Source organism: Fistularia commersonii, chromosome 23 (assembly GCF_037954325.1).
Source record: "Fistularia commersonii isolate RoL2024-O1a breed Wild chromosome 23, RoL_Fcom_v1.0, whole genome shotgun sequence".
Classification (NCBI taxonomy): domain Eukaryota; kingdom Metazoa; phylum Chordata; class Actinopteri; order Syngnathiformes; family Fistulariidae; genus Fistularia; species Fistularia commersonii.
Window position 1 is genome coordinate 14,520,844 of NC_141306.1, and position 22,057 is coordinate 14,542,900.

At 47.1% G+C, this 22,057-nt stretch overlaps 1 protein-coding gene across 1 annotated transcript in view; it reads left to right on the plus strand.

The window, feature by feature from the left end:
- wdr7 (WD repeat domain 7) overlaps positions 1-22,057 on the plus strand; it is a 91,476-nt gene that overhangs the window by 23,005 nt on the left and 46,414 nt on the right. Inside the window, exons 17-22 of the mRNA XM_086171092.1 lie at positions 929-1,125; positions 5,649-5,746; positions 9,581-9,718; positions 11,893-12,011; positions 12,093-12,216; positions 17,240-17,353. Coding sequence (XP_086027218.1) covers positions 929-1,125; positions 5,649-5,746; positions 9,581-9,718; positions 11,893-12,011; positions 12,093-12,216; positions 17,240-17,353 — 790 coding nt within the window. The remainder of the gene's footprint in view (positions 1-928; positions 1,126-5,648; positions 5,747-9,580; positions 9,719-11,892; positions 12,012-12,092; positions 12,217-17,239; positions 17,354-22,057) is intronic.

Here is a 22,057-nt window from a genome sequence, read left to right on the forward strand (position 1 = left end):
ACGGCGGTTTAAGTTTGGTCGGAATTCCAAGATGAGAGATTTGTGAACGTTCAGGTGTAAATAGTCCGTCATGAGAAATGGAGGTGTGGTGGGACATTAGATCGCTTACAGATTTAAGAATTAGACTTACAGCTTTGTACACTTACAAGGAAATTGTTGTGCCAGAGTTACAAGGAAAACATAACAATAATAAATAATAGTAGAAAATTGTATAAACAGTTAAAAAAAAGGGGGGGAGAATAAGAAATACAAATAAACTATAAAGTGTCTTACAAGTGAAGACTAAAGTGTGTTAAGGTCTTAAGTAACAAGATAAGGAGAGTCTGAAAGAATATTGTACATGCAGCTGTTATGAAATGAAATATTGCACAATTATGAACATATATACAATTAATTATTACAAATTACAGTAAGTGGGTGAGTTGTTTTTTTTTGTTTTTTTTTTAAGGTTTAAGATTTTGAGATTCCCTTCGGCTGAAGGTAGAGGAATTTAAAAGTCTGATAGCCTCAGGTAGGAAAGACCTCCTGGGTGGTATCAGTCTGCAGCTGAAAGAGCTCTGGCAGGACGTCAGTGTCCATGCAGGAGGTGATGGACGTTGTCCATGATGCTGAGGAGCTTCTCTGAAACCTGCACCACAGACTCCGGCTCCACTCCCAGGACAGATCCAGCTCTCCTGAAGAGCATGTTGAGTCTGTTAGCATCATCTTGAACCTGCTGCCCAGCACACAACACACTGGACACCAGCGAGTGGTAGAACATCTGCAGCATGGTCCTGCAGATGTGAAAGATCTGAGCCTCCTGAGGAAGATCAGGCGGCTCTTTAAATGTACCTCTCAAATTTGATGAGCTTTGCTGTCTCTTCCGGCCAGATGAGTAATAAGAAATACATTTCACAGCATTTTCTTTGTTTCTCTGGTGCCCCCGCAGAAGTCCTTGCTGCGGCAGCTGTCGCTGGCGACGGGTCGGAAACTGGCGCTGTCCGACATCGTGGGGAAGGGGACGTACGGCGTGTCGCGCGCCGTCACCACCCAGCACCTCCTGTCCGTCATCTCGCTGGCCAACACTCTGATGGGCATGACCAACGCCACCTTCGTCGGGGAGCACATGAAGAAGGCTCCCACCAGGTAGCGCGCCGTCGGACGCGGGAATGTAGATGGTTTCTTTAGAAACGGATAAAACCGACGCGAGGCATCGGTCTTCGGTTTCGTACGTTCGAACGTGAACGAAGCTGAAAACGCGCTTTCCGGTTTTGAAAAGCCGCTGAAACACGTTTTGCAGCAAAAGCTTGGAAACAGTGGGTTTTCTCCGATCAGAACATCAGCCTTCCGCGTTCTCCACATGAGACAACACTCCTGTGTTGCATATATTCTGCCGGACCGTAAAGTTTTTCCGTCGGCTTCCTGCCGGTCGGACCTTATTTGTCAAAAAAAAAAAAAAAAAACGACTTTGGAAACACGGAGGCGGGCAGGTTTGTTACCGCGCCGCTCTTCACTTCCGTATCAAGCAACATTATTCATACATGTGTTTCTGCCGAGACGAGCCTGCAGAGGAGAAACGAGTGGAAGAAAGCAAATCTTAATCTGGAGGCACGTCAAATCCTCTGCCAGCTGAAAAATAAATGACAGTCCAGACGTGCGGGTGGAGGAACCGGCAGCCGAATCCGCAGACACACAACAGTATCCTCAGCAACAGAAGTCCAAGTGTGTGTGTGTGTGTGTGTGAAGCTGATTGTTTAGTCTGTCTGAGATCTCATTGTGCTGTGAAAGATTTAACACCGGGGTGGAGGTCCCGGTGTTGTAACACCAACACAACATTTCATCCGCCCCGCGCAGACCAACACCGCAGGGAGGAGCACAGCTGCTTTCGCCCGACTTCCGCTCTGATTTTTTGATTTTTCTTCCCTGGAAGAACTACGCCGGGTTTTTACGGCGCCGTCATTAGGAGGGTTCTTTTCGGATATTCTTTCAACCTGCAACTTTTCCATCTCGGCCGACTCTCACCGAGCCAAAGAGCTCCAGGTGGCCCAAAATATCAATCGAACGCTTGGAATATTCTCCATTTTAATGGCCGAATAGGAAAAGCGCGACGACGGCTTCGTAACTTTGCGTCGGCACGTCCGAGTTTATTGACGTGGCCGACGGAGATCCTGCCCGCCGGCGGTATCCGCCCGATAAAGTCCGAGGTAATTTTCGTAGCGTGCGCTTTTTAAAAACCACTTTAGGATTTGGCAATCTTGTAGTTGAACGTATTGGAAATCAGTATCCTGTGCCTCTTTGGGTTTCTCCCAGTCTGCTTTGCAGGAGAGAGACGTCGGGTTGGACATTTCATACCTGGCCTCCGTCCATCGATACAAAGGCATCAGATTAAAATCGGTGACTCACTTCTTTCCGTCGGCGTTTTTCAAATCAATTAACCGCCGATCGCCTGCGACGGAAGTTCGGAATGGAGCTTCCTTGAAGGGAGGTGTCCAAGATTACCGTATTTTTCGGACTATACGTCGCTCCGGATTATACGTCGCACCAGCCAAAAATGCATAATAAAGAACGAAAAAAACATACATAAGTCGCACTGGAGTATAAGTCGCATTTTGGGGGGGGGGGGATTTATTTACTAAAATACAACAGCTAGAACAGACATGTCATTTAAAATTTTAATGACGTACAATTTAAAATAAAAATAGAATAGAGGCAACAACAGGCTGAACGATATGCTTACATTACATGATACAACTGAGAAAGTGCATGGTATGTTAACATAACATACTAACAGTTATTCCGGTAACTCTAGCATAAATAACATGCTAAGAAGTTTACCCAAACCATCCGTGTCACTCCAAATACCCGGTCACTAAAATCCCATGAAATCTTCATCCTCGGTGTCACTTCTCATCAACTATGCTAACTCCGGAGGTAGAAGATGCGGCGCTTCCTCTTCTACGTCACTTCCGTCAGATTCATCGTCACTTCCGGTTCCAACTATTCCAGCCTTTCCGAATCCTGCCAGAACGGTTCCGGTCGTCACCGAAGCCCATGCTTTTTCCATCCGTTCGATAACTTCCACCCAAGTTGCACGGCGCATTCGTTCCTCCGGCTGTGGCCGCCTAGCTTTTAGCTCGCGATTGGCTTTTTTTGTTGTCTTCATTTCAGTTCGAGTTACCTAGTTTGTTAAGTTCTTCGCTAATGTTGAAATGATTATCACAGGCCTATAGCGCCCTCTTGCGGTTCAGTGTGAAAATAACATGTGAAATGATGTACCGGTACCGGGAATAATGTGTTAATAATTTCACACATAAGTCGCTCCAGAGTATAAGTCGCACCCCCTACCAAACTATGAAAAAAAACGCGACTTATAGTCCGGAAAATACGGTACCCGAAAACATTTCAACCACCTCAACTCACCTCGTTAATGCCGACGCGCTTTCCGGCGAAGCGCCCGGGGAAAGGAAAGGCGTCTTTCTGCGCGGCTCCTACCTCCGGGTCGTCCTCGGTCGGCGGCTGGAAACTTCTTTGAGAAACTCAAACAAGAGTCTCTCCGGTCGTGCGGCCCCAGAACCCGGAGCGGTGAATTTTTGAAGGTGTTTTGGTTTTTGCCTTCCTCCCGTCGGCCCATCTTACATTTATGACAGCGGAAGAGCCTCCTCCGTGCGCGCTGTAGTTTGAAATGAAGCTCCGCCGCTGTTTTCCGAAGGATTTCATCACCAACAAAGCGCGGCAGAAGCTCATTATTCTTGGCTGTAATTCAGTCACTGGTGCGTCAGGGCGCTTTCGGCAGTGCTATGGATCCCCGAGCGTACCGTTTGTTGATTATTTGATTTCATTGCAGCATCTGAATAGTTTTCTCCCACAAATTTGATTTGGGAAAAAGAAAATGTGACTTAAGATCTGGCGACCTTTAGCAGGTTGAGTTGCGGTGGAGAGATGTTTCCCTTCTGGGGAACATCTGATGGCCCCCACATGACCGAAGTAACAATATCACAACAATAGCACTTTCAACTTGCAAAATAAATATTCTATTGCCTGTTTATATATTGTATAGTTATTTTATTGCCTATCTGTATATTTTATATATATTGTCTATTTTGTACAGTTTTATATTTGTATTGTCCAGGACCACAGATGGAAATGAGCTATGAGCTATAATCTGGTACAAACATCTCTGCCTCTGTGCTTCATGTATTCGTACACTGTCCTAATAAACTTCTAAACAAACATGCATCCATGGAAACGTGGAAACATCAGGAAGCATCTGAAAGAGCCATTATTTCTAATTTTAACTTTTTTAAATTTTCAGCTTTTTAATTCCTCTTCCTTCAGCTGCAGGGAATCTTGCATTTCAGACCTTAAAACACTTTATAGCCTTGACTTTGACACTTTATAGTTTTATTTGTATTTCTTATTCTCCCCCCCTTTTTTTTTTTTTTTTTTTTTACTGTTTATACAATTTCCAACTATTATTTATTATTGTTATGTTTTACTTGAAATTTGGCACAACAATTTCCTTCAGTATAAATAAAGTTGTTCTTATTCTTATTCTCATTTAAAAAAAGAGAAAAAAAAATGTCTGCATTTCTGTTAGTCTGAGATAATTATATGAATTCTGAATGATTCCATTGTTTGTTTTGAATGTTGATTAAATCATTTAGCGTTGGAAGACACGGCCTGAGACAAAGGGCAGCCAGGATCAGTCAGAGTTACCCGACAAAAACTAGGAATTTGTTCATAAATATTAATTGCAAATTTTCGCTTTTGATGGAACTTGTGTTTTTTCAAGAGTTTAGACATTTGCGGGCTACTTGTTGCAGATGAAGGAGCTCAGAAAACCGAACCGAGCCCACATTGTGGCCACTTTAATTGGAAATCCTTTGGGCTCCTCCTGGATGCTGGAGGAGCAGCAGCTCCAGGCTGAGCTCCTCCCGGATGCTGGAGCTCCTCACCCTGTCGCTTGGATCCAATGTTAATAATAATAATACGTTTTATTTAAGGCGCCTGTATACACAAAATACAAATCAATCTTATTCTTCGGGTCGTCGCCTTCAACTCGTCAGGGAAGGAACTATAAAATAGGGCGTATCTAATCTAATATAGACCTCGCCAGCCACTTTAAGATTAGCATCCAAGGAGATCAAGATGATAGAATTACCCAGAAGATTTACCGGCTCTTGCTAATGACGTCCAGACACCTCCGAATTCTGCCCGCTCCGATTGTAACAATCCTAGCAATGATTTAAGACGTAAATATTTTTGCTTTGAGTCCCCCCCCCCCCCCTGTTTGTTTCCCCAAATGTCCCTTATGTTGAATTTTGGCATTTTTAACTGCTAATTATGGATCTCCCTGGCAATGATTTGTTGCCAGGCCACTGGTATCGATCTCCCCATTGATCAACGCATTGGAAGTGTTTGTGTGTCTCGGAAAGTTAGTCGCCTCCGGTCTGTTCAGACTCAGGATTGTGTCCTGCGCTCACAATTCAATAGGCTGGAGCCTGAGAACACACACACACACACACACACACACACACACAGGCGTGCGCTCTTTGTGTTTTTGCTTGTTTTTGCCGGTGTATGTACGTCTGCGTCCTGGCGCTCGGTCCTGCTCTCTCCTGCCCGCACTTTTTAATATTTCATGCCTCCTCTTTGTGATCCTCCTCCAGGCCTCCCAGACCAGGAGGAACCCCGGAGACTCCTCGCAGGACGCCGGCCACCCCCCCTCAGCCCTCCAACCCGGCGCTACAAGCCCAGATCAAACAAGGTAACTACAAAAGGAGGGGAGCTGGCTGCACACACACCCCTGGGGCCCTGCGGGGACGGCGGGGAGGCGGGGGTTTGATAATGTAGCCCACCGGCACAAAAACCCAAAAAGAATAATACAGAATCACAGAAGGGTGTGTGTGTGTGTGTGTGTGTGTGTGTCCATCACATTCACCGAAACGTCTGCCGTGTTGTTTTGCCACATTTCGGGGTCACGACACACCCCTCCTTCACGTTAGCAACGTCTTATCTTACCGTGCAGATGAATGGAATGATTAATATCATTTCTTTTTTTAACTCTATGAATACATCCAGATGAAGTCAAGTGAGAGACGTTGCATTTTCCATTTTTAAAGTCAGTAGGTGAAAAGACAAAGGAGAGGACGTGTCGCTGGGACACGCAGGGAAAGAAATGGACAAAGACAAGCAATCTTGCTTTGCAGCAGCTAACTAGGTGGAGGGGTTTTTTTTTTAGCTGATGGAAACTTGCTCTGTTTCGCGGCAGGGGTCATTTTAACCAGCTGTCACTATCCGCCTCCATTCTGCACAGGCACACACACACACACACACACGCACGCACGCACGCACGCACACACACATGTGTGCATGCCATGGAGGCACCCATGCACTCTTGTTTTTCTATCCTTGCGAGGACATTGATCTAATGAGTAAACGCTGAAAACTAAATCTGAAATCAGCACTTCTAACACTTCTGTCCTCTGTCTAACAAAATCCTTGTCCCTCACAGATATGGTTGTTCAAATACACACACACACACACGTGCACGCGTGCTCGGCGTACACGAGCTGCGCGGAGGTCAAGGCCAAGCATTCCCTCTGAATGGGTGAATAGACGTGTGGCGTGAATAAGTCCACGCGCTTGTCACGCTTGGCCTCCATTAAGGCGTGACAATAGCCCAACCCCCCCAACACACACACACACACACACACAGTTACGCGTGTTGTGTGTGTGTGTGAGGTTTTTGAAAGAAAATGTGGTTAAACCTACTCACTCTCTTTTCTAAGGGAAATGAATGAGGTGCCCCCTCTTAATTTACTGCATTTACAGACGGATGAAGAGGGAGCAGCGTGGAAGCGGCTCATTTAAGGCTTATCACATTCAGTCCTTTACAATCATCCCTTTCCACAATGCAGAAAACCCAAAGGTGTTCTCCCCCTTTGTCCCCCTGCGCACGTTTTCCTCCTCCGAAACCCTCTCTTCAGAGGTATTTACGGAACTTTGGAAAACCGCCGTCTTTTTCCCCACATCCCCCCCGTTTTCAGCCGTCGAGACGATTTCAGACGCGCTTGGATAGAATTGGTCAAATGTAACGCGGAGCCCCCGCCAGATGATCCCATCAATCTGGAGTGTTCATCATCTCCCTCCGCTCCGTTGTTGTACGGCGTGCACGTTGCCGCGGATACCCGAATCGGCAGGTTTTACTGCTCACTCTGGTGCGCGCCGTGAAATGTCTGTTATGGATCTTTTGTTTCTTTTTTTCACCCTTTAAATACGCAAGCGTCTCCGTGCGCACGTGCATTTTATGAATGTTTTGATCCGTGTATATATATATTCCTGCATTGTTTTCCAAATCAACCTCTGAGGAAATGAAAAGCACGAAGTCGAGGTCTCACAAAAGGTTTAGTGACATTCGGCATCCCTCATTTATTGCAGAGAAAATATGGAAAAAGCAAATCAAAAGAGTTAAGTTTCAAATATACTGCGCAAAAAAAATAAAGGGAACACTTGAACAACACAATGTCACTCCAAGTCAATCCCACTTGTGTGAAATCATAGTGTCCACTCAGGAAGCAACACACATTCATTTGGACTTGTTTTAAGGACATTACATCAAAGTTGGATCAGCCTGGAGTTTGTTTTTACACTTAAATGTTGAGTGTGATTCCTAATCCAGACCTCCATGGGTTGATACAATTGATTTCCGTGGATCATTTTGGTGTGATTTTGTTGTCAGCACATTCAACTGTGTAAAGAGCAAAGTATTTCATAAGAATATTTCATTCATTTAGATCTAGGATGTGTTTTTTAAGTGTTCCCTTTATTTTTTTGAGCAGTGTATTTTGAGGAAAAAATGCTTTCATCATGTTCATTTTCAAAGTCTTTTTTTTCCTCCCGCAATTTGATACAAACAAGTTTAGCGAACGACTTCAAGTCTAATTGAGAAATATATATTATATTTAATAAATATAAAAATAAATATATTTATGAATATTATCATTATTATTCATATATTATCATACATTTATTAATGTTATCATTTTTGTCACAGTGAAAAAAAAAATATATATATATGTAATAAATAAGTTATAATGAAATGAAATAAATAATAATCATTAATAAAAAATAATAAAAAAAAATAACCCTGACAGACAGTCTAGTCCGTGTCTTCAATGGAAGACACGTGGTCGATTCAAGGGAAAATGCAGTTAATCTGCTCAGCATTGGGGCGCTGAATGAAAAATATGCAAAAGTGAGCGAGTCATGGCAGAGATGAAGCTCCCCGGTGGAGTTCCACGGTCACAGCACGACCACACAGGTAAGATTCTTTCCCTGAGTACCCAACTTGGCTCTGCAAGACAAGGATGTCGGTTTATCACGCACCTAAACGTTAATAATGACGCCGTGCGGCACTCGAGCCTCCTGGAGAACTTCTCCTTCCACGCTGCAGACGAGAGCGCCCTTTTAGATGCAAACCACATGAAAACATCAATCCTCTTCCGACTGAAAATGCATCACTAAAGGAATGCAGCCTTTTACCCGACCGGCGTATTTCTCGTCGACTTCTCCGTCATCGTCGTCCTCTCTCTTTCACGCTGTCCTTCATGTCCACACGTCTTCACTGCATGGCTTCCACCTGCTGCCTGATCTGGAGGGGAAAAAAAAAAAGAGAAACCGGCAAACGGTCGTCCATCGCACTGGTGTCCGGCCTCTGAGCGTGCATCCTGCCTTCGCTCGACGACGGCGTGTCTCACTGACAGCTTTAAAATCCATACCTTTTTGATGTTTTCGCCTCGTTTTTGAGTTCGACGGTGTCGTGTAGAACCGCAGAAGCGTTGAGGTGGTGAAACGGACCGTGATTCAGGGCGGGTTTTGAGTTTTGATCAAGGACTCTGTGGTAAAATTGTTCCTCTCTTTCAAACCAACAGCCAACTTTCCATCTTTTGGGGGGAAAAAAATGACTGCCTTTTATTCCGCCGGTGTTTTCTGGCAACATTTCCGTGCCTTCGATCCACTGATCTTCTCGACGCTCGTCACTTTTCTCCTCCTTAGGAAATTGGACTTCTGTGCTCCGGGTCCATTCTCTTATTTGTCTTTTTATTAGTTATTGAATGGAGGTTCTGTGAATTTTCTCCGGATTCCCATTTTTGATGATTTTTTTTTTTCCGCTCTTTGTTCTCGATTTGTATTTGTTTTTCTTATTTTCGACATGTAACGTGTTTTATCCATCGGAATCTGGACGCATCCGCCCGATTTAATTTAATACTTGATCTGAACGCTGTGCGTTTTAAAGTTAGACATTTTGATGATATCTCCACAAAACAAACACTGTTATAAAACAAGGAATCAGCCAAATGAGTCCATTTTCCCTCACATTATTTCAATTGATTTGCTTTTAATTTTATGTGTTATGGTGTTTAATTTTAATTCTTTCTCCCAACCTGACTGCTTCTCTCTCCTCTTTGATTTGTCGTGTGTGTGTGTGTGTGTGTGTGTGTGCGTGCGTGCGTGTGTGTGTGTGTGTGGTATTTAAATCCTTCTAACCTCCTTCTTTCATCTTGACTATCTTTTTCTCTCCTTTTCTTTCCTTTACAAGCTGCTGTAGCCACCGCCAGCACTGCTACTGCTGCTCCCACTGCTGGGGCCCCGGGGGCCCCTGGGGGTCTCCCGCAGGGGGCCCCTGGCTCCCCCGGCCCCGGTCCTGCTTCTCATAACATCCCCTCGGTCAATGAAGGTACTGAGTGAACCTGTGGGTTCAGCCTAGTGAAAGTTTGCGTGGAAAACCTCCCTGGTTCCTATGAGCTTCTGGCTTCTCTCTGACTCTCCATCCTCCTGTTTTGGTTTACGACCTTCTCCCCCGTCTCTCTCACGTACCCTTTATTTTCCCGCCATCATCGTCCACATCCTCAGCCTCCACGTGGCGGCCGGTGTTTGTAGCGTCTCCGTCCTCGTCCCCGGTCTTCGGCCCCCGTCTGTACCCGTCCGTCTGTCGGCACTGTGATTCTTCCACTTTCAGTCTCCTGGGTGAACGGGGCGTATCCTCACAGGGATAGAAATACCCGGAAGGACGGGTGTTTGGGTTTAATCCTGATAAATAACGGGAGGGTTTATGATGGAAAAATCCCATGTTGTGTTTCGCTCCCGTCCACCGGGCCTCGGAAGTGCCTCGGTCACAGTGCCTCTGTCCTGGTCCGATGTCCTTTCTCAGCTGTTTTGTCACGTAAAGTCTGTCCTGTCGTACATGTCCCTGTCTGTCTGTGTCCGCTTACTGTTTGCATGCTTATTTTACGCCACGATCAAACCGACAGAAAAGGCCGAAACCATCATTTATCCGTCCGACCCGAAAACGTATTGAAAGCAGAAGGAGTATCGCGTTGCGAGAATCTCACGTCACCTTCGTATCGGCCGAAGGAGCCGAGCGAGACTTTATTTTGTGAGTCGCGCCAAAATGTTTTTCCGCCTCCTCGGCTTTGAGCCTCAGCCAAACACACCTTATAAAAAACAAAAAATGAAATTGAAATAAAGTATTCAGGCCGCTGCAGCGGCTGCAGAAGCAGGTCGACGCAACAGTTGTTGTTACGAGAGGCGTCGCAGTAGAATAGCAGCTCATTGAGCGAACAGTAACACCATTAACCGTGTAACGGTTACACACACACACACACACACACACACTGTCGCAGAAGTGTGTAAATTCTGTCCGAGCAGCAAACATTTCGGCGACCTTCAGCAAACCTGAACTCTCGCAGGATATTTTTGTCGCCCAATGTGGAATAAAGGAAATAAAAGAAAGCTAATCTGCGCTTCCCGTATGAAAAGGAAATACAGTTTGTAAACGACGAAGGTGAATTTCTTTATCGCGCAGTCTGGGTGACTGCATAAGTCCCGATCCGGAGTGTCCTATTTTATTTTATCTTTTTTTATTTATACATTTTTTTTTCCCCTCCCCTTGCTTTGACCGAGGCCGTCCGGCGTACCGCTTCGACCTTTATTTTAGCTTTTTGAAATTCATCCCAAAACCTCTCAACCTTTGCCCCGTAGTCCTCCGATGCAGTAAGTATGGGAAATGCCCGATGGTTTTTATTTATTCGTGTATTTATTCCCCGTGTATTCCAACGGCAGAGGTAAGTCGACACGGCGACGCCCGGGCAAAGAAATGAATGTGGGATTTCTTTGCCGCTTGAAGAACATTCAGTATCTTCATCCCGCGCTCACACTTAGCATACCTGTGTCGTCTCCGGAAGCCATATATTGCACCAATATATGTTGAGTACGAGCAGACATTATCCACCCATACGCCGCCACAAAACCTGATCCGCTTATGCATACACATATTTATCCGGTATGGTAAAATACGCGGTATGTTTGTCGATCGTGTCGGCCATTAAGGCCATATCGAGACGTTGTCGCGCGTTCGGTTCCAAGCCTCCGCTCCTACACGAGGGTGTAGAACCCATTTTACAGCAAAACTTTAAAGTATGGCATCGAGCCGCTTTGAAATACTATATAAAAGCGGCTCACCTCTTAAATAGTGACGATTCACGAGCCTCAGCAGGGGCCGAATGTGATATAGAAGTTAAAAGTATAAACAGAGAGCCAAGGTCATGGTTGCAGGTACTGCCGGGAGATAGCGGTGTCTTTTCTATCAGACCCAAAAAGGTTGATACACACACTCCTTTACTGTCCCATCGGCGGTTTTCACTGCATAAAAGAGTCGTTTTTTTCATTAGCTAATGCTATGCTACGTCTAAGTAGGCGACGCTCGGCAAGCTAGTCATTTCTGTCAGAGATGAGACCGCGGCGAGAGGCTTTATCTACACCATAACATCCCGGTGGTTTCTGATTCTGAGTGTGTGCGTGTGTGTGTGTGTGTGTGTGTGTGTGTGTGTGTGTGTGTGTGTGTGTGCACAGGTTGGAGCCAACTGGCCGCGATGCATTGTGTGATGCTCCCCGATCTCCTGGGTCTGGACAAATTTCGCCCTCCGCTGCTGGAGATGCTGGCGAGGAGATGGCAGGACCGCTGCCTGGAGGTAACACCAGGACGATGCACTCAACTCACACACCAGCTTAAAACACAGAAATCGATGACGCCGCCCTTTGTTTGGCTGCAGGTGCGAGAGGCGGCGCAAGCGCTCTTGTTGGCGGAGCTGAGAAGGATCGGCCAATCGGGGCGGAAGGACACCATCGACATGTGGGCTCCTTACCTGCCGCAGTACGTGGACACCGTCAGCTCCCGTAAGTAGAACGGCGAGTCTATTAGCGAACGGCTTCATGGTGCCGCGTGAACATCGGTTTCCTCTTCCTCTTCCTCCTCCTCCTCCTCCTCCTCTCACGCCGAACCTCAGCTCTGTTTGTCGGATTCCAGCCGGACGTCCCCGGGGAAAAGTGAGGGAACGGCTGCTTTAACTTGATAATCGCTAAAGCTTTGAAGAAGGTCCACTCTCCCTTTCACTCTCCTATATTCCCCTGTCTCTGTAGTGTCTATAGTTAGACCTGCTGATGGGAAGAAAAGTAAATCTCCACCTTCTTTTACTAGAAACTACCCTCTAAAATACTGTGTGTGTGTGTGTGTGTGTGTGTGCACCTTCAGTACTGGCCTGGACACAGACAGGAGTAGTTGCTGAAGATGCTGGCGTGGTCCTCTGGGGAACGGTTGCCTTGGAAACTGGCACCGGTCAGTGTTGTGTTACCACAGCGGTACCGCAAAGCGGGGGAGGTTGGGCGTGATGGACGGGTGACCTCCAGGGATGGGGGAGGGAGCGGAGAAGGGAGGAACGCAGCGAGGTGAAAGGGTCATAGAATTTGATCTGTGTTGCAGCACAACAGGACCGAAGCGGTCTGAAAGATGACTCGCCTCGGTCCTGAAAACCCGGGAATATCATGGGAAGGTCAGGGAGCAGGTTGAGTTCCTTGGAAGCTGCGCTGGTTTGACAGCAAATAGGTATTTTCACACCCTCCGACACCCTGCCGGAGGAGCGCCGGGTGCGAAAGCCTAATGGTTTTCAGTCTTGTCTTTCGGACACAAAAGCCCCGCCCGCCGAACCTGCGGGTTAGCGTGCGTCCTGAGACGCTAACCTCTCCGACCCTACTTACTGTGGTCCGGGAGCCATTTAGATCTAGTTTTTACTGAGATTCACGGCCGGGACTCGTAAATACCGGTAGAAATCGGTGTTTTGCCCGTTTTAATGCTATCGCGCTGCAAGACCAGCAAAATTGCTACATGGCTGCATGTTAGCCAGAAGCCGATGCGCTCGTCAGTCGATATCGGCCGAAGAAAAAGAGCCCGACGTCGTGGGAGTTGACGGCGAGGTATGACGGTCTAGTGATGTCAGGTCGCCTTCGCCGAGGCCCTGATGGATTGGGTGACCGGGTATCTTTTGAGGGAACAGCAACTCTGCATGGTGGAACCAGGTCCAGGTGCCACATATATACACTCATATATAGATATATTGACACAGATATCCAGCCATACCTGGACTTACGACTTAATCATTTGCTCCGGCACCACATTTTTGTGCAGGTTTAATGTACTTTATAAATAACGTATGAAAATGGATACGTAATAAAAGAACTAAAGTGGTTTTATTAAGTGTATTGAAGATCTGATGAAGATGCCGGCGCCGGCAGCGGAGGAGGAGAAGGTTGGAGGAGTTTTTCATTTGCTGCCCTTTTTAGCTTCACGCTTAAAGCTAAATGTAACGTGCACATTTTGCCACACTTTATGCTTAAACTCCATTGGTGGACGGAGCGAAACCGATCGTCTTTTCAGAACCGTCCGACCGGCTTTGAACGTCAACGCTCCCGCCGTCCGTTGCACCAAATCCCCGTAAACGTCTCCTGCCTTCTCACGGACGACGCCCTTAACAGTCGAGTCCAACACACACACACACACACACACACCTCGCTCGTGTTTCTCAATGATTTTCCGCGTCCCGCTGTCTTTATATGGCTGCTTCAGTGGTGCCAAACACTCATCCATCCAATCCCTGCTCGCATCGCAAAACACAACATTGACCGAGCGACGGCTCGTATCTTGGAAAATTCACAAGTTGATGCACTTGCGAGTCAAGATTCCACTGTGTCTGCATATGTGTATCTACACACACACACACACACACACACACACACACACACACACACACACACACACACACACACAAAGTATATTTCTGTGTGTACTTCTTCTTCTTTCGGCTTTTCCCTTCAGGTGTCGCCACAGCGAATCCACCTTCTCCATCTAACCCTATTCTCCGGATCCTCCTCTCTCACACCAACTACCTTCATATCTTCTCTCACCACGTCCATAAATCTTCTCTTTGGTCTTCCTCGCACAAAAGAAATTCATTTTTTGTCCTTCACATGGTCTAATTTAGGTCAATCACTGGATAGTCCTGTTGAATTTCCCCCATCGCTCTTCTTCTCGGATCCTCTGCACTCCGACGTCGGGGCAGTTGGCGTTTGAAGCGGCGCACCTGTACTTATCCATGAGCTTCTAGCGCAGAGAGAATGTCACCGAGTCAGTGACAGGCCGGGCAACACACACACACACACACACATTATGCACAGCTCTGACCTTTCGGCCCTTCCTGAAGCGTTTAAAAGGATTTCACACAAAGGCACCGGGGTCAGGCTCCTCTCAGAGCCAGAAAGAGAGGAGTGTATTTCCCCGTCGTCTCGTAATGAGCGGAAATGAGCGTCTCGCCGTCTCGTCGAGTCTGGAGTGAAAGGTGGAGGTGGGCGTCCATCTCATGGATCTTTGAGGAACCTCCAACATTGGGAGACAAATAGCCGTCCGGTTCACAAATTGTACTTGTTTTTTTTTTTCTTTTTCTTAGGCAGCCGACCGTCAAGCGGAGGTAACGACCTCTGTGAGCTCCGTGTGTGAGTGTGTGTGTGTGTGTGTGTGTGTGTGTTAATCTGCTGGGCGGAGGGTTTCCGGGGCGGAAGAAAGAAACCCGTGAGAGGGAGAATCCCCCCGCCGAATCTTTATTTCGGCGGGGGGAAAGAGTCAACCATATTCCCGCACACTTGATTAACCAAAGTCCCCGCCATTGTTCACACTCACGCACGCCTGAACACGCACAGTTTGACCCTTAAAACGGCGGCGACGAGCGTGCGAAGCAGCTGTTTCTTTGATCGCGGAGGTGCAGCCACCGTGTCCTCTTCTTCCCCGTCCTCCGTTCCGCGGCGTCCACATCCGCCGGCGGCTCGTCCCCGTCCACCTGCTGCCGCTCGCTTCCGTCTCCGTCCTTTTCTTTCGCCGCTTCGTCGGCTCCGTTAATCTTCGCATTCGTTCCGTTCTCACCTCCGTCGGTTCGGCCCGTCCCGTCTTATTAACGGTCGCCACGTGCTTGCGGAAAAGAAGCCTAACTTTATATCCAAAGAAAATGTTAAATGGAGGCGGAGGGAGAGCAACAGACGTTGCGGCGTAGGAGGAAGAGGTCCTGGAGGTTAACAAGGCATGCTGGGAGCTATGTGTCATGGCTGACATGACAAGCTTGACCTTGGAGCAGGCGAGAACGCCTCCTCCTCCTCCTCCTTGTCATCCAGCACACCCTTTCCTCTTCCTCCCTGGGCTCCTCCATCTCCCTCCCTTTCATTCTCCTGCAGCAGTTGAGTTATAGCCGATAGGCCCGGCTGGTTTCAGATGTAGCGATGTGGAAATAAGGGGTTTTGGGGGTCGGAGGGGGGGGTGGAAACCAGAGCTCCCTGTCACAGGCCCTGCAAAAATTATGTTCACTTTTTTTTTTTTTAACCTAACCACTATTGTTCCTTTTACTACATCATAAGTCATCTGCAGTGTGTGTGTGTGTGTGTCGCCGGTTGTTGGGTTTGCCACAAGTAAACTGCCGAAAGATACTGCTTGATGAAGCCCCATATTTGAGTAATTCCCGCTGCCTGTGTGGAACAAGCTGATAGAATAAATGATATAAACGTGTGTTTTCTAGAACCAAAAAAAATATGAGGATAAATGCCCGATAAAGCCAAAGCCGCATCCTGCGTTCTAAATATAAATGAGCGAGCTGTGCTTCTCCAGGAACCCCAAATCTGCAAAAAAGGAGCGCGGAAAACAATAGGCTTCCCCGCCATTCTTAGCTTTTCATTTGTCCGGCAACTTTGGATTTCAATTTCTCCCGTGCTTGAACCGGGAGAGACGACGGCGTTCATGCAAAAATCATCCGTCTTCCTTTTTATCCGATCACAGCCGCGCATCGACTTCGCTTTAATTAAGTTCAATTAAGTTTTATATCACAAAACCACATTAAAAGGGCAATCAGCCGCCGGTGTATCCGCTTTACGTCAGCGTGTGTGCATGCACACGCGTGTGATCGAGAGCTGCGTCGAGTCATTACGTCGCTACGTCGTTGGCCAAGTGTGTGTGTGTGTGTGTGTGTGTGTGTGTGTGTGTTTGTACATTCAGGCTGGTTGGAGCGTGAAGCTGAACGCTGAAATGAAAGCGCTGAGCAATTAATTGGAATATAATCAGAGATGCAGCACGATGGGGTGCATTATCTGACACACACACACACACACACGCACACACACACACACACACACACAGTAGATGCAAGGGGTGATGGAGGTAATACGTGTAAGAGAGTTTCCCAAGAGCCTGGTGAAAATTATTATTATTATTATGAATTACCAAACGTTATTGCAATTGCATCGAGGTATATTCTGGTGAATGTGTGTGTGTGTGTGTGTGATCTGTGTAATAACGCTACAATCTCTGTCACACGGAGCTGGCGTTCATTGTGCTCCTGCTAATTGAAACCCTGTGATTAGGACGATGCAGGAGTGCGCGATCCATTAATTAGTCTGTTTACCCAGAGATTAGCCGGCATCTGTTCCCTCACCTTTTGTCACTTCATTCATTAGCGGAGCATCATTTATTAGCTGGGCTAATGAAAAGCCACTCTTAATTGGCATCCCAGAGATAACAGCCAAATGAAAGCTCTAAATACTTTGTGTGTGTGTGTGTGTGTGCACTTGCACACACACTTTGTGCATGAGAGAGAGGGAGATAGCATGAATTCTCTTGATAATAATGGGGCCCAATAAACCTTTATTGGGTGCTTAACTGGGACAGTTTGCTTGATCATAAGGATCAATGCAGAAATCTTATGTGATGAGCTCCATAATGAGAACACACACACACACACACACTTAACGTGATTATTGTTAATCCTGTAGCTGCAACAATTCAGCCTTGTGTTTTAATATAATCTCACACGCCTGGCCGTTCTCTTCCTTCCAGCCGGTTCGACGGCGGAGCCTTCCCCCGCCGGCCCGCCTCCTCCAGAAGCTCCGCCGGTGGAAACCAAAGCGCCCGAGGAGGAAATGGACGTCACAGATGATGACATCACAGCAGGTAAGAGCGAACAGCCAATCGGCGGACGGCAGCTGGCTTTTTCCTGAATACCTCTATTTATTCCACTGATGTTTAATTCCGCACGATGTTTGTCTCGACGATGAGTTAAATTCCCTCCTCGGCGGCTGGTTTTTATTCTTTTTAAGATGTTTCGTGCGGGTTCTGTCGCACTGAGCCTCATCAGCTGCTCCGAGGTCACGGGCCGCTTTGCCCTGGGAAATGAAAAAAATAAACATCAGCCGGGTCTGGCGTGGAGCCGATCAATCGGAGCATCCCAAAAGATGCAATCGCTGCAAGCGCGGAAATATCGACACTTATAAATGAGACTTCGGACCCATTAGTGCGGATACGTTTACTTTTCACCGCTTGTTTTGCTCGCGTCTTCCTCTTCCGCATGGTGTTAAAGGCGGTTTTAAGTTGAGCGAACACCCATGTTCTCGCACACGCGTGTGCATAAATTACATTACATTGCATTTGGCAGACGCTTTTATCCAAAGCGACTTACAATAGAGGACATAAGGACTGCAAATACACTTGCAAATACAAGATGCACAGGAAATATACAGAACAGTAAGCTGGGGTTAGTGAGTTTTTTGGTTTTGTTTTTTGACAAAGACGTACACACACACTGCATAGCCTAACTTGCTGCCTAACCTGATCTGGGGCATCAGCGCAGTAAAAGTCCTGAAAGAGAACAGTTTTTACCTGTTTCTTGAAGGTTGAGAGAGATGATGCTGGTCTTGTTGCTTCTGGGAGTTTGTTCCACCACTGAGGTAGTAGAACTGAGGTGCAAAAAGGTGCAAAACACCAGGAAACAACCCACGATGAAAACTCAGGGATGTTTTTCCAGGCCGTTGGGCTTTTGTCACATTTGTCTGCGTCCTTAATCGTGAGGGAGGCGTGAGGCAGGTATTTCCGCCTCCAGGCGTTCGGTCAACATCTTCCTTTTTTGACCGTACATACAATAATAGGGTGTATAATGCATTTAAAAAATGGCTCTCGGTCTCTTTCTGTCACTTTCGGCGGCTCCCGGATTCCTATCCTCCGCCTTCCTCCGTCTCCCCCCCGACCAGTCAATATCACTGAAGCCTCTGACAATTCATCATTTCACACAGCTCATTTTTTTCCCTATTGACAGCAGTATTTTTCATTCTTTCTGCAGCATTCAATCTGTGCACTAACCACTCAAACACAGACTCTGAATCTTAACTGTGGAGGGAAGAGAGGGAGAAAAACAGTTCAGAAACTTTTTTTTTTTTTCCGTACTCTCAATTATCTGTTTTTTTTTCCTCTTTGTTATGAACAATTGTGTAGTTTCTGTGCCGATAAACCGTGAACCAACACGGATGAAAATGTGACCTCGTCGAAGGAGGTAAACAAAGGCGGTCTTTTCCGGTTCCCAGAAGGTCCTGTGCTTCATCAGGAGCCTTGGACCGTAGAATCGTGTCTTCTTGAGACTTCCAAAAACAATGGACCAATGAGGAGGTCCGAGCTCGCAGAGGAACACCGACATATCGGCCATAAGAAGTCAAGAGTTAGCAAAGATAAGAACCCCTAAACCGTCCGATGGTCCATAGTTATTGTTCCGAGAAGACAGCTTCTACCTCCGTGCTGTCCGTGTGGTCTTCTTCTTCTTTGCCGGTTTATTTTGGAGTGTGGTGCTTGAGGCGCTAGTGTCACCCTGCCTGTGGGAATAAAACCTAAAATGTTCCCGCGGAGGAGGCTACTTCTCGGAATCAAATTGGAGCTGGACAATTGTTAAAGCTTAGAACTTTCCAAAACCTGCTAGTGAGAAGGACGAATCGAAACGTTCACAGTCTCTCCTCACTTGGTTGACAACAACTTGGAGTAACGACTTTGACCAATATTCATTTAAGGAAAATATCTCAAAAGTTGCGACATCCAAGGTTGGAATGGGTGGAGAAAAGTGTCAGCGGTTCTATGTGATAGAAGAACATCAGCCAGAAGGAAAGGAAAGGTGTACAAGACAGTGGTGAGACCAGCGATGATGTTTGGACTAGAAACTGTTCCAATGACCAAAAGACAGCAGGCAGAACTAGAGGTTGCAGAGATGAAGATGTTGAGGTTCTCTTTGGGAGTGACCAGGATGGAGAGGATCAGGAATGAATCTATCAGAGGAACAGCACATGTTAGATGTTTTGGAGAGAAGGTCAGAGAAGCCAGACGGAGATGGTTGGGTCATGGACAGAGGAGGGATAGAGAATATATTGGTAGATGGGAGCTGGAATTGGAGCTGCCAGGCAAGAGGTCTGGAGGAAGACCAAAGAGAAGATTTATGGACGTGGTGAGAGAAGATATGAAGGTAGTTGGTGTGAGAGAGGAGGATCCAGAGAATAGGGTGAGATGGAGAAAGTTGACTCGCTGTGGCGACACCTGAAGGGAAAAGCCGAAAGAAGAAGAAGATCTCAAAGTTGCGAAGTCAGTGTATATGCGGCGAGTGTAAGTGGGCTCAAACGTAGCTGTGTACGAGAAGTTGGTACTTTAATTAGTGACCTCCAATCTTTCCACTGTACTTTTTGATACTATTTATCCCTTGAAAATGAAGGCAGCTCGTTCTGCTCGTGGATCTTCCACCAAGAACCAAAGGAGAGCGATTGATTTAGATCAAGGGAGGTCGTGAAGTCCAAACAATGGCTTGTAGCACGCGAAGGCTAGCCTACCGTTAGCTTTACGGTAAACTACTTATAGAGGACGATTTGAGTTGACATACAGGGAATCCTTTTGCGTCTCTTCTACATGCCATGACGTGCCAAATGTTGTGGAGCGCAACCTCGAACGTCTGATGATTGTTGGTTTCATGTGGAAATTTCACGTCTCCGTTTAGAGGAGACTGTTCTGCTGCAGCAGCCGGACCGGCTCACCAAGACACTGCTGCCGGGGATTTAAGGAAAACCAGACCGGCAGTGGAGGCAACGTCAAAGATGAGAGCAGATGGATGATCAGGGGAAAGAAAATGGGACAGGAGAGGAGAAGGAGGGGGGAGAGTGGAGCGAGGAGGATGGAAACATCTACACAAGCTCTCGGCTTTGTCTTGTTCCTCACCTATGGACTTGTCACCTCAATGTGCCATCTAACCTGTCATACACTCAGAGAATTCAGGAAGCCCAGGTGACCACCGTTGTTGCTCCTAGACCTGAACCTGCTCGTGCGCACACACACACACACACACACACACACACACACACACACACACACACACACAACCACAAAGTCTTTCTGTGTGCACTGTAATTATGTCCCTAGCAGTGTCAGGGGATGTCATTAGAACCCACAGCGTCTTACTTTTGCTTGTGCGGACACACACACACACACACACACACACACACAGGCTATTCTTCATACACTCCCAAAGTCTCGTGCACGTACCTCAGTGGTTTCAATCTTAATGGGCAGGGGTTTACTCAATGAAGTTCCATGAGAAACAGTGTCAAAGCTCGTATTTAGTCGACAATTATACAATAAACCAAAAACAAGCACGATGTGTGTAATCATTACATTACATTCCAGTCATTTGGCAGAAGCTTTTATCCAAAGCGACTTACAAAAAGTGCAATTCAGTCACCGAAGATCCGAAGTACCAGTAGTCTGAAGTCAGAAGTGACCGCTCAGCCAAATATCCATCTCAGAACCATTTACATACATTCATTCAGTTCATCGTCCATCTTCATCTGGAGGCGATTAGCAGGGTAGCGCTTGGTGAAGAGGTTGTCAGCTCACGGCGAAAGATGGGCAGCGACGCCGCCGTTATGACCTTTTTCGGGAGTTTCGTTCCACCACTTAGGAGCTGAAACCGAGAAGAGACCGGTTGGATCGGCGCGCGGGGGCTCTGAGTGACGGGTGGACGGTCGCCTGGAGGCGGCGGGTCGGAGGGGACGGGTAGGGACTGGACCGTATCCTGGAGATAAGACGGGGCGTCCCATTCAACACCCGGTAGACGAGCACCAGGGTCTTGGACTTGATGCTGGCGGCTACCGGGAGCCGGTGAAGGGACGTAAGAAGGGGAGCGTGTGGGAGAATCGTGGCGCTTTCTGAATCATCCAGAGAGGCCTGATGGTCAGCGTGGGGCGGCGGCGAGGAGGGAGTTGCAGTAGTAATCCTTCGGTCTGCGCTTTGGAACCCGTATTCCTTCATTCATTCAGTCGTGAAATTCACGTGTTGTCCAGATCCGTCCCTCCGGTCTTTAGCGGGCTTGGAAACACACAGCGTCCATTTCTTCCATTTTGCTCCAAAATGGTCAGAAATAGTGCGAAAGCCCCGGTTTGTCCGTTCTTTTCGTCATTTCAAGCGATCTGTCAAAGTTAATCATGAGTAGACAAATAAAAGATGTATTGTTGAGTAGTAATTTAAAAAAAAGAATCCGGTCACTTCAGCACGGAACATTAATCTGGCCTCCCACTTCTGGCAAAGGAGAGCGGTTCCTATCTGCTGGTGATGGAGGAGAGTGACCTCAGCGGGGTCAAAGGTCTCCACCGGACGCAAGCCCCATCACCCCATCCCTCCCTCGTGCACGGCGAAACACACACTTATTTTTCTCCGTCCCATCCGGCGTTTGTCTCCTCCGGGGAAACACCAAACCTCGGGCTGGAACCTCTCAGGTGGTCACCACAAAGCTCAGCGCCTGGACGCGTTCCGTCTTATCCCCAGAGAAATAGAAATGAACGTGTTTTACTGTCATTCCTTTAA